This window comes from Pseudophryne corroboree, chromosome 4 (genome assembly GCF_028390025.1).
Source record: "Pseudophryne corroboree isolate aPseCor3 chromosome 4, aPseCor3.hap2, whole genome shotgun sequence".
Lineage (NCBI taxonomy): Eukaryota > Metazoa > Chordata > Amphibia > Anura > Myobatrachidae > Pseudophryne > Pseudophryne corroboree.
The window spans coordinates 901,492,567-901,506,094 of record NC_086447.1 but is presented as its reverse complement, the minus strand read 5'-3'; the positions used below and the strand labels follow the sequence as shown (position 1 = coordinate 901,506,094).

The 13,528-nt window shown below is 50.3% G+C and overlaps 1 protein-coding gene across 4 annotated transcripts in view; it reads right to left on the bottom strand.

Annotated features, from left to right (window-relative positions):
• Positions 1–13,528, bottom strand: part of TOGARAM2 (TOG array regulator of axonemal microtubules 2) — a 335,042-nt gene that overhangs the window by 153,532 nt on the left and 167,982 nt on the right. For 3 of the 4 annotated variants that reach the window (XM_063918915.1, XM_063918914.1, XM_063918916.1), the window contains exon 2: positions 2,822–2,902. In XM_063918915.1, coding sequence (XP_063774985.1) covers positions 2,822–2,846 — 25 coding nt within the window. In that variant the 5' untranslated portion in view covers positions 2,847–2,902. Of the gene's footprint in view, positions 1–2,821; positions 2,903–13,528 lie in introns of those variants that run through there. The other variant, XM_063918917.1, reaches the window with a different exon arrangement.

The following is a 13,528-nucleotide window of genomic DNA, read 5'->3' as shown; positions in this document are numbered from 1 at the left end:
CACTACAGCAGTGACGGAGATCATGTACTCTATATAACACCGGCTATGGAGAGCATCTATACCGCACTACAGCAGGGACAGAGATCATGTACTCTATATAACACCAGCTATGGAGAGCGTCTATACCGCACTACAGCAGTGATGGAGATCATGTACTCTATATAACACCGGCTATGGAGAGCGTCTATACCACACTACAGCAGTGACGGAGATCATGTACTCTATATAACACCAGCTATGGAGAGCGTCTATACCACACTACAGCAGTCACGGAGATCATGTACTCTATATAACACCGGCTATGGAGCGCGTCTATACCGCACTACAGCAGTGACGGAGATCATGTACTCTATATAACACCGGCTATGGAGAGCGTCTATACCGCACTACAGCAGTGATGGAGATCATGTACTCTATATAACACCAGCTATGGAGAGCGTCTATACCGCACTACAGCAGTGACGGAGATCATGTACTCTATATAACACCGGCTATGGAGAGAGTCTATACCGCAGTACAGCAGTGACGGAGATGATGTACTCTATATAACAGAGGTGGCCAAAAGGTCGATCGCGATCTACCGGTAGCTCGCGGAGCTCCCGTCGGTAGATCGCGACCAACTTCTGCATTCCAGTGTAACTTGCCACCTCTGTGAGTCCCGTTCCCAATGAGGCATTGCGCGGTTGACGTCATGACGTCAGCCGCGCACCCGCGCTATGCATCATTGGGAACGCGAACTGAGGAGCCTCTGCGCCTGTTGGATCTTGTTTGATCCAGTCAGCTCAGGCGGGAACAGGCACACTGACAGTGCCAGCCCAGTGGGGAGCCAGCCAGCGATCCAGCCACCGGTGATCCAGCAGACCAGGCAGTTCAGGTACATTGTCTTGGAGGGGAAGGCTCAGCACTAATGGAATAATTAAAGGAGGTCTCATTTTAAGTGTTGCTACTTGAGCAGGGCATCACTCATGGCAGTTTGCATTGAAGGGCAAGTGGAGCCATTGCTATTCCTCCTGGAATTTTGCCATAACCTGTAATATTTTTATATATGTGTTATATTACTGACTTGTCTAATTTGACATATCATTTTTTTGCCTGACTGCAATGAATTTGCTAATAGCTCCCCACTCAGTTCCTGTGCTCAGAATGTGATGCAGAGAATGACCATGGCCCTCATTCCGAGTTGATCGGTCGCAAGGCGAATTTAGCAGAGTTACACACGCTAAGCCGCCGCCTACTGGGAGTGAATCTTAGCTTCTTAAAATTGCGACCGATGTATTCGCAATATTGCGATTACTAACTACTTAGCAGTTTCAGAGTAGCTCCAGACTTACTCTGCCTGTGCGATCAGTTCAGTGCTTGTCGTTCCTGGTTGACGTCACAAACACACCCAGCGTTCGCCCAGGCACTCCCACCGTTTCTCTAGCCACTCCTGCGTTTTTTCCGGAAACGGTAGCGTTTTCTGCCACACGCCCCTAAAACGCCGTGTTTCCGCCCAGTAACACCCATTTCCTGTCAATCACATTACGATCGCCGGAGCGAAGAAAAAGCCGTGAGTAAAAATACTTTCTTCATAGTAAAGTTACTTGGCGCAGTCGCAGTGCGAACTTTGCGCATGCGTACTAAGCGGATTTTCACTGCGATGCGATGAAAAAGAACGAGCGAACAACTCGGAATGAGGGCCCATATCTGTAATCTGGCACTGTGGGGGCATATCTAGCACTGTGGGCACATTGCACTGTGGGGGCATATCTGTATCTGACCCTGTGGGGGCATATCTGGCACTGTGGGGGCATATCTGTATCTGGCACTGGGGGCATATCTGTATCTGTCACTGTTGGGGCATATCTGTCACTGTGGGGGCATATCTGTATCTGTCACTGTGGGGGCATATCTGTCACTGTGGGGGCATATGTGTATCTGGCACTGTGGGGGCATATGTGTTTGAGGTTTTTACCTGTGGGGGCCAATGTGTTATTTTGTGCGAGACAGTCATTACACTCTGTGCAGCAAGGCTACGTCCCTTTTTTCGTTATACCACACCCACTTTTTTTGTTAAGCCACGCCCCTTTTTGCCCCTTATTCCACCTAGGTAGATCACAAAAGCTTTTCAGCTTTCAAAGTAGATCGCCGCCTCCAAAAGTCTGGCCACCCCTGCTATATAACACCTGCTATGGAGAGCGTATATACCGCACTACGTCAGTGACGACGATCGTGTACGCTATATACCACCAGCACCAGTTATGGAGAGCGTATACTGAATGTGTGCATTGTGGGCTATGCTGGAACTGAGGGCTCGTTTGAACCGCAGACCCAGAAAATTTGGGAGCCTCCTGGAGGTTCCAGAAGTATAGGGAAGTTTGTGTAAATCATGTCTACAGAAACCCACGGGGCCAGGAGGTGTTGTAGGCATATTCTAGATGTAGTTGTTGTTCTTAGACCCTAACTAGATACTCCATTAATTTTCTGATTCAACTATTTACTAAAAATGCTAAACACGGTACCAATTTCTCTGTTGCTGCATATTAATAATCTGAGAATTAAGAATGAAATTAGAATATAAAAAGAATGCAGCATTTGGCCTCATATCATCCATTGGGAGGGTCTGCAGGATGTCAGTCGCCTCCAGGATTGGAACATAGCGATATGTGGGTAAAGTGTCACAATGGCATGCAGGGAGCTGCACGTCCCTTTAATCTCTCCTAAAATGGGGCCCACAGAGAAACTTGTCTCCATGTAACAGGTGCATTTCCTGAGAAGTGCCGTCCTCTAATGACTGGCTGTGTGTTAGGCTTCCATTGTGATTGTGTAGCCGGTTTGTTACCTGCAGTGAAATCATTATGGGTCATTGTGTCGCCTGTTCTGCAGCTGTGCGGAGATTCCTGCTATGTCCTTCCATAAAGTCCTGAGAAAAAGGAAAGTGAGGTTACTGACATGTAATACCTGTACCACACAACGTCCTGGACAGTTCAGATAAATGACACTGGTGTCACAGACAACAGCACAGAGATCCTAATGACACAATGTTTAGTTTAATGGCCAAACCAGACAATAGCATCAAAATGATCTCTCTCACATTTCAGCTAAGAGTACATGTATCAGTATAGACCAGTGGTTCCCAAATGCAGTCAAGGCATCCCAACCATTCTTGCCTACCTGACCCTCTCCATGAGGGAGAAAATGCTCTGTTCCTGGACTTTCCTGGTAATGTATGATTGCCATCACCTGTGGTGAAACACCTTTCTTATCAATTAACTAGCTCACCACAGGTGATGGCAATCATACATTACCAGGAAAGTCCAGGAACAGAGCATTTTCTCCCTCATGGAGAGGGTCAGGTAGGCAAGTATGCTCCCAACAGTCCAGGTTTTAAGGATATCACTGCTTGTGCACATATGGCATAATCAAACCAACTGAGGTACTAACTGTATCTATGCATGGATATCCTTATAACCTGGACTGTTGGAGGACTGTCACCTGTCCTTTGCTGATAAGCTCACCAGGGGTCACTGTGATTGGGTCAATGGGGGTCATTCCGAGTTGATCGCTAGATGAAATTGTTCGCTGCGCAGCGACGAGGCAAAAAAAGGCACTTCTGCGCATGCTTATGCGGCGCAATGCACATACGCGACGTACTTTCACAACGGCCAATGTAGTTTCACACAAGGTCTAGCGATGCATTTCAGTCGCACTGCTGGCCGCAGAGTGATTGACATGAAGTGGGCGTTTCTGGGTGTCAACTGACCGTTTTCAGGGAGTGTTCGTAAAAACGCAGGCGTGACAGGAAAAACACAGGCGTGGCTAAGAGAACGCAGGGCGTGTTCGTGACGTCAAAACAGGAACTGAACAGTCTGAAGCGATCGCAAGCGCTGAGTAGGTCTGAAGCTACTCTGACACTGCACAAAATTATTTTGTAGCTGCTCTGAGATCCTTTCGTTCGCACTTCTGCTAAGCTAAAATACACTCCCAGAGGGAGGCGGCATAGCGTTTGCACGGCTGCTAAAAACAGCTAGCGAGCGAACAACTCGGAATGACCCCCAATGTATCTAGCATCTTGTTATTGTGGTGGACCTACCAGGGGTAAAGGAGTAGCAGCTGCTAAAGGTCGTGGTTTAGAGCAGAGATTTTCAACCTTTTACAACTTGCGGTACACTGAACAAGATTGAAATATTGCCAAGGCACACTCAAATATAATAGTGATGCATGGTGCAGTTGCGTATCCTAGGATGTCATATCGCAGCTTCTCCATAGGTAATGCCTGAGCCACATCTGAGAAAGCCAGAAAGCCCAACGCTGCCCGGGCCCAAAATTAGAACTAGCTCTGCAACCACTAAACCCACCATTATTGATCCCTGGTCCTTGAGAGCTACCAACAGTTCACGTTTTCCAGGTCTCCTCACAGAATCACATGTTAAGTAATTAGCTCCAACTGTGGATCTTTTAAAATGTGTCAGTTATTAATGATTGCACTTGTGCACCTACTAGGTGAGCTGGAAAACGTGAACTGTTGGTAGCTCTCGAGGACCAGGGTTGGCTACCACTGTTCTAGGGCCTTGGTAGCGGCAAAACACTGACGGGCCTGGCTCTGCTTCTATGGCAGCACACCAGGAGACTGCTCAGGGCACACTAGTGTGCCACGGCACAGTGGTTGAAAAACACTGGTCTAGAGGATAAGTCCTCGTTCCCTAGAGATGCCCACTCTGACAGCTCAACTCAGAATCAGACCCCATATCTTCATTGCCCTCCAAAATAATGTAAGTCCATGACTATACTGGGACTGATTCTGAACAAATAACTGTATTTGAAGCCCTTGCGCTGCAACATGGCTTGTTCCAGACTTGCTTACTGTTTTTTTAACTACTCTACAGTAGTAGCCCGTAGAGGAGTACCAGATGGCCACTGAGGGGGCGGGGCCAGGCGCTTTGTGTCATTTAGCCCCATCCAAACCACAGCATAATCCCACAAATCACTGGTCTGAAAAGAGGAGGCGGGGTTAAAATGACAGGATTTTCATAACATTAGCCCGCCTCCTCCCTGCAGACACACAATTCCTAGTGTTACTCTCCCCACTTCACTAGGAAGTGCTCCTATTAAACAATGGACACAGGGTTTAGACACCGGGAAAAATGTTTAAAAAAATTACAATGATAATATTATTGAAAATTGTCACTTTCCGGGGAACCATCCTGCTGCTGAGACAGCGTCCAGCTCCTTCCAACTTTTCCCTAGAACACTGATGGAGCCAGAAACTAGATTATATTTATGCAGCTCCTCAGGGGAAGGGGAAGAAGTGCCTGTGCCCTCCCCCTCTTCCATGCTGGACAACCCATGAGCAGGGGTTAAAGTGAGCCGGAACAGGGCGGAATTGAGATCCGTCAGTTCACTTGCAGACGGAATGCAGTTCCACCTCATCCGGCTCACCTAACCCGATCTGTGCCCAGCGCCGCGGGGAGATCCCGGGCGCCAACTGAGATTGTGTTACCAGCGGGCGCCCGGCTCCCTCTCCACAGCGGAAGCCGGCGGCAGGAGCTTACTACTGAGCTCTGGCTTCCGGCTCTGTCAGTGTGTGCTATGGGAGAGACGTCATGACCGAGGAGCGGACGCCGGAAGGACCACAGCGGTCGGATGTGGGAGCGGGGCTTAGTGAGTATGGTATTTTATTTGTTTTTTTCATATGTGTGAGTGTATTAGCGGTGCTTCTACTGGGGGCAAACTACAGGGGGGCTAACTACTGGGGTCAAAGTACTGGGGCAAACTACTGGGGTCTAATTACAGGGGCTAAACTACTGGGGGCCTTACTATAGGGGCTAAATTACTGGGGGGTATTACTAAAGGGGGGCTAAACTACTGGGGGCAAACTACAAGGGAGCAAACTACAGGGGGCTGAACTGCTGGGGGCATAACTACAGGGGCTAAACTACTGGGGGCATTACTGCTGGGGACTTAACTACTGGGGGCTATCTACTGGGGGCAAAGTACATGGGGCTAAACTACTTGGGGCATTACTACTGGGAGCAAACCACATGGGGGCTAAACTACTGGGGGCATAACTGCAGGGGCTAAACTACAGGGGGCATTACCACTGGGGCTAAACTACAGGGGGGATAAACAATATGAGGGCTAAACTACAGGGGCTAAATTACTTGGGGCATAACTACAGGGGCTAAACTATTGGGGGCATTACCACTGGGAGGCTAAACTAAAGGGGGTCATTTTAATTGGGGGTACTATTGTGTGACCATGCCCCTTCCTTTTTGAGATCACGCCCCTTTTGGGGCGAGCGCCGTACCTTTATTACATGTGCACCAAGGGGAGGGGTGGTGAATTCCACCACCTCTCTAGGTCCACTTTAAGCACATGTAAATGTAGTAAACATGCAGACGGGGATGGATTACGCTTTGTAGGGGGCCCCAGGGCAACCAACTTGTGGGGCCCCTACCAATAAAATTATCAATATGATATTCTTAAAGAGGAGATAATAAGATTCTGAACCTCTGGGCCGTCTACAACACCCCTCCTCTTCCCTAATGTCACCCTCATTCAGATGCCTCTCAGAGATGTGATTACAGGTCCTTATATCAGGACTGTCACCAAAATCCAGCTGAGATATATATGAAAGGCAAAGGTGGAATTTGGTTTATAAAAATCCCACACTTGCTCCTGACCTGGAACCGAATGTCTGCAGTAAACACCTGCACAGTGCCTCCAGTCTACTGACCTAAATATAAGAGCGACCGGCACCCCAAATTCACATTTCCTCAGTTAGTAATATATGAAAACGACGGAACCATTATATTCTGAATGGTGTGTTTTTAAAGAAATTCTACCTTTTTTGTCTATTTATTGTGCAATGTCTCTTATTAAGTGGCTTATTATTATTATTATTATTATTATTATAAATAATAATCTCCTATATAATAGCCCTATTCTGTGACTTTGTGATTCATTTGCTAATGCTGGGCGGAGTCACAACACTGGGCGGAGTTAGTCAAATGAGTCACAGATCTGGACAAATCTATAGGAGACTAGGAGCAGAAGCAGATAGTATGGGCATGGCACAGGCAGGGGTGCATACCTCCCAGCTTTCTTCAGGCAGGAGGGACACACACACACACACACACACACACACACACACACACACACACTCTCGGCGAAAAGGGGGCGTGGCTTTACGGGAGGGTCCCCGTTTTCGTCAGTGAGGGGGCATGTCCAGCGCTCTGTGAGCTGCTGGCATGCCCCCAGGGGCTGATTATGAGTCCGGGGGGCACAGGGCACTTGAGACAGGGGAGCCCTATCTCATTGCTGTGCCTGCTGTGGGGTTGCGGGCGTGGCCTAATCACGGGACGCGCGGCCACGCCCCCTTATGCAAATTCAGATTTTAATTTTTTAAATGGGATTTTGGCCCCTCAGCTAGGGGTAAATCCAGAGGAGGTGGTCGCTCCCCCTTACACACCTGCACAGGCAGAAGAAAGCAGGGAGACTGCTGCCTCCCTACAACACCACAGACCTGCCAACACGCAGCAATGCTGACGCTGTTGCTGGCAGGACGGGGGCGGAGCTTCTGAGCTGGGACAGAGCTACTCCAGCCGTGGGGGGACCTAAAACTGTGGGGCCAACGGTACGTACCCCCTGCCCCCCCCCCCTTAATACGGCTCTGCTGCTGGAACCCCCCCTTAATCCGTACCCCCTGATGCCCCCTCTCCCTCTGTCTCCACTATTCACCGCTGCGAGTACAGGAGCTTTCCAACTGCCCCCCCCCTCCCACCGCGGGACACTGCGACCCGCGGGTGGGACAGCGGGACAGACCCCCAAAAATGGGACTGTCCCGCGAAAAATCGGGACATTTGGGAGGTATGGGGGTGTGTGAGGGGAATGTCATACAGACAGACGGGCACCGGCTCACTGTGTGCTTGACCCCCCACATCGGCATACACAGCAGGGTCTCTCTGGCACACTCCACGCTTCTTAGCTGCAGTTTAGTGAGGCACCTGCCGCTGTGCAGGTTCCGTACTGCCTCTGTTATCTCCAGCCCCGGCAACCCCACCGCTAGCTGCAGCGCTGCCACCCGCAGTGAGGTGCGCCCAGCTCATTCACACACTTTAGCTGGAGGGTAGCGCTGCAGAAATCTGAGCTGCTTGCAGGCTCCGACCCCCTCCTCCCTCCAGCCGCAGCGTCTCCTGGGAGCTAACCAGTCACTCCCAGTCTCCCCTTACCACAGTGCCCGGCAGCCGCGAGGTCCGCGCCACGTGCATGCTATGACCCCCTCCTCCCTCCAGCCGCAGCTTCTCCTGGGGACTAACCAGTCATTTCCAGTCTCACCTTACCACAGTGCCCGGCAGCTGCGCGAGGTCTGCGGTGTGTGACTGAGGAGGGGGGGAGGGATGCGGACGGGCAGAGGAAGCAGGACTCCAGCCTGAGAGAGTCAGCCATGCCAAGTCTCCAGCAGCAGCAGATCCCAACAGGTTGGAGTGGAACAGCAGCAGCCAGCAGCAGTGACTCCGGTAAGACACATCTGTCTGTCACCACTGTTTTGTACTTAATACCAATCTCTCCCGTGCCCTGTGTTCTGTCATGTCCCTGTCACCCCTGGCCTTGCCCTGCCACCCTTATCCTGGCCCGTACACCCTTATCCTGGCCCTTTCACCCTTATCCTGGCCCTGTCACCCTTATGCTGGTCCTGTTACCCCTATCCTGGCCCTGTCATCCCTGTGCTTGCCCTGTCAACCCTATACTGGCCCCGTCACCCCTGTCCTGGTCCTGCCGCCCCTACCCTGGCCCTGTCACCCCTATCCTGTCCCTGTCATTTCTGTCCTGGCCCCGTCGCCCCTGTCCTGGCACTGTCACCCCTGTTCTGACCCTGTCACCTCTGTCCTGGCCCCGTCAACCCTGTTCTGACCCTATCACCCCTGTCCTGGCCCTGTTACTGCATACCCTCCAACTACCTTTTATGGCATGTACAGTACCCGCAGCGCCTCCAGACCTCTCCCCAATGCACAACACCTCCGCACCTTCCCCTCCACCACATGCGGCACTCCACCCCTCCCCCACATGCTGTGCCTCCAGACCCCCTACACCAACCGCGGCTCCCACTCCTCCACCCCTTCACCACCCACAGCACCTCCAGGCCCCCTCCACCATTCACCCCCCTTATATGTCTCCCCCCACACCTGCCCCCCTCCACCCGCAGCATCTGCAGACACCCTCCTCCATCCGCGGTCCCCCCTCACCCACCCCTCCCCCACCAATGGCACCCCCGCACCTGCCCCTCCACCACCTGCAGCACCTCCGGACCTCCTTTCCCATCCGCCGCACCACCCGTACCTGCCCCTACCCTACCCATGGTGCCTGCGGTCCCCTACCCCACCCCCGGCACTCCCATCCCTTCCCATCCCACAGCACCTCCGGAACCCTTCACCCATCCACAACATCCCCACACCTGCCCCTCTCCCACCCGTGGAACCCCTGCCCCTCCCCCACCTGCAGCTTGTTTGACTGCAGATATCTTAAGTTCCTGAAAAGATATTTCTTAGCTTTGAACAGGATAAAAAACTAGAGCGTCCCACCTTTCAGAAGGTTCTGGGGACTTGGGGATCAGATTTCAGGAGCTAGAGCAATTCACCAACGAATACCTAAAACTGCATATTAGGCGTGTGGCGCTAGAGCAGGAATCAGCTGCTTGAAGGCTGATATCTCTGGTTCTGGGCATAATAAAGACAAGCTGCCAGTGTCCACCAAAAGGGGAGAGTCCCAGCTTTAGGATTATACCCTCAGAAAAACTCTAAGTCAGACAGAACCTGACATATCTGGCTGGGAAGCGCAATTAACAGGCTTGGATGGGGACCGCTGCTTTCAAGTCGGATATCTCCGGCTCCCCAAGGCCGATTTTCAAAATCTCTGGTACCCCTGGAAAGCTATCAGCCTAGGGCCCTTATACTCATGGGGCCCTTGGGCAAGAGCCCATTAAGCCCATATGAAACGATGGCCCTGAGTGTGTGTGTGGGTGGGGTGAGGTGGGGGCGTGATGAGTCACAGGAGGCTTGTGCGAGTAGGGCAAGTCAAATTAGGCTTGTCCAGGGGCGTGGTTTCTGTGATCACATCATTGTGGCCACACCCCAATGCACAATGTCTACATTGCCACCATTGCACATCAGAAGGCGTGGCTATGATAACTTGATTCAGTGCAAATTGTGCCATAACTGGGGTAGGTGGTGAGGGCATCCAGATTCTGGGAAACTTACACACCTTTCCGATCTTTGTGAGCCTCCCAGCCATTCCAGAGAGACTAAGGGGGACATTTACTAAGTAGTGATAAGAGCGGTGAAGTGAGACAGTGGAGAAGTTGCCCATGGCAACAAAGCACTGAAGTAACATCTATAATTTGCATACTGTAAAATGATACAGAGCTGCTGATTGGTTGATGGGGCAACTTATCCACTGGCTCACTTCTCCGCTCTTATTACTGCTTAGTAAATATTCCCCTAACTCTCTCTGCACGTGTTGCATCTGCCCCACCTGCAGTGCGACCAGGTCAGTAGAGAACCTGGCCGAGCCCAGGTACTTTTCAGGGGCGTGGTCTAACTACAGGAGGCGTGGTCCTGCATCCTTAGAAAGAAATATCGGGGAAAAAAAGTACTTTAAGCGCCTCCCTGGCCACAGTGTAGCCCAGAACACAGCAGCGTATTCTGGGCTGAGGAGAAGCGTTGTAGCTGCTGTTGCCATGCAATGGGAGGGGGGAAGTGTGTCCCTGCTGGCCCCCTCTATCAGGCCTGGGCCCGGGTAAATAATACCTGCTCACCCCCCTCTGCAGAGCTGACCCTAGGTATAGGCAAACTAGGCAAATGCCTAGGGCATTTAGTATGCCTAGGGGCACAAGCAGCTTCTGCTGATTAAAATAATATGCGGCATGCCTATATTCTGTGTGTGACTGTGGCTGTATCTACATACAATATGCTACGTTGCAGTGTATTCCTGGAAATCACTGTAATGTAGCATTTCGTATGCAGATACAGCCACAGTCACACACAGAATATAGGCATGCTACATATCATTTTAATCAGCAGAAGCTGCTTGTGCATCCTAGCCACATAATAATGGAAATATGCATTTTCATCAAAAAAAGGCGCCCGACATTAGCAGAGCTGCCAACTGACTCATACCAGGCATCTCTTGCTGCATGGTGTATTGAGGCAAGATGTATGAGGACACATCTGTATCTAAGCAGAGGTCACAGTGTTAGCGGCTGTGTGAGTGCTGTGTGCGGGTGGGTTGGTTGGGCAGTAGGGTTCACCATATGTGTAAGGAGCAGAATGTGTGTTAATATATGTATAAATGCATTCATAATGCGCGGCACATGTGAAAGGGGCATTGTGTGTGTCATTATGTGTATAAGGGTATTAATAATGTGCGGCATATGTGTAAGGGACATTATGTGTATAAGGGCATTAATAATGTGCGGCATATGTGTAAGGGACATTATGTGTATAAGAGCATTAATAAAGGTTGGCATAATGTGTACGGTGCATTATGTTTATAAGGACATTAATAATGTGTCATACTGTATGTGTAAGGGGCATTACTGTGTGGTATTATGTGTAGAAATGCATTACTAAAGTGTGGTATAATGTGTAGAAATGCATTACTAAAGTGTGGTATTATGTGTAGAAATGCATTACTAAAGTGTGGCATTATGTTTATAAAGTGCTCTACTTTGTGGCGAAATATATAGAAAAGGCACGAATGTGTGGTCTAATGTGAATAAAGAGCAATATGGTGTAGTGTAATGTGAATAAAGAGCAATATGGTGTAGTGTAATGTGAATAAGGAGCAATATGGTGTGGTGTAATGTGGAAAAGGGGCACTGTTGTAAGGAGTAACGTATATGCGGTAAAGTGGTACTACTGTGTGGTGTAATCGCATGATAAAACGTGAATAAAGTTGCACTACAGTGTGGCGTAATTTGAACGGGGGTACTATTGTGTGGCCATGCCCCTTCCCAGCAAGAACACGCCCCTTTTTGGTCTGTGTGCTGAATGTGCGCACTGTTTTTATTTAAAATATAGGGGGTATGACTACCAAAATGAGGACTGCTATGGGTGAGGGGTGATGGTGCTGGGAAAGGGGTGCAGGGTCAGATGCAGGACTAGCAGCGGTGCTAGGGGGCACCATCCAAACTCTTGCCAAGGGCATCATATTGGTTAGGGCTGGCAGATTACTTGTTTTAATTTGCTTTACTTCCAAATCAGAAATAGGCCCTGTGTCTAATACAGGGAGAAGAGCACATTTGTCAGATCAGGGCACCGGGAGTATATAACTCTGCCTTATGCTATAACAAGGATAAAAGGACAGTAAGAAGGCAGAATGTTAAGAAAAATGATGGGCTATAAACAGAGGTGTATCTAGAGAGGAGGGGACCCGTGTGAAGTCTCCGGGTGTGGGGCCCCTCCTCTCCCATCCCGTAGCCGGCAGCAGCGCTATTAGCACTCTGTCTGAGCACTAGAGACTCTTGCAGTGCCAGAGACTACAGCGCATGGGCAAGTCTCCGAAAATATGGCTCGGTGGCCATTTTTCCGAAGACCTGCACATGCACTGTAGACTCTGGCACTGTGCCAGAGTCTCTAGTGCTCAGAGAGAGCACTAACAGCGCTGCTGCGGCTGCCGGCTTCGGGACTCGGGAGAGGAGGGGACCCACACCCGGACACCAGAAAGGTAAGTATAGAAGAAATGGGTGCAGTGTGTGCGTGTGGACCTCCTCTGGACCCAGGGGCCCGTGTGCACGGCACACACTGCACCCATTATATGGCTACAAACATTGAGGATGAAATTAATTAATTGGTGAAATTACAAATGTAAAGAGGTATGATAGTGGTTGTTAGTGGTACTGAATGTTAGGAAGTGGTGAACATGCAATGTGACGGCAGATAAGAACCACTTGGACAATCTAGACTGCCTCCTTTTTTAAACCTATAGGTAATCTCAACCCTATTTGATCCTTAGTTCTTTGTAAAAATATTCATATGTCTATCCCAAGCATGTTTAAATTGCCCTGTACCACCTCTGATGGGAGGCTATTCCACTCATCCATTACCCATACCTCCCAACTGTCCTGATCTCAGCGGGACAGTTCCGCTATTCGCAGTGGCGCACGCAGGGGGGGTTCCCAAGTACCTGGAAACCCCCCCTGATGAGCCGAGATTTCTATTTTGAGACGGAGACAGCTTTGTCTCCGTCTCAAAAAAATCCGCTACCGCGATCGCGACCGCGGAGCTGCAGCAGCAAGGGAGAGCTGTGGAGCTCTCTGCTTGCAGAATGTGCCGGGGGAGCTGCTGGCTGCGCATGCTCAGCACCAGCAGCTCCCTCCGCTCTGTCCTCACTACGCCGTCCTTCTGCTCCCAGGCCCTGATGGACCATGTAAGTTTGCAGCCAGTGTTTGTGTGTATTTGTATGTTTGTATGTACAGTATGCCTGTGTGTTTGTGCACTGGTGTATGTACAGTATGTATGGATGTATGGATGTGTACTTGTGTATATGTGTG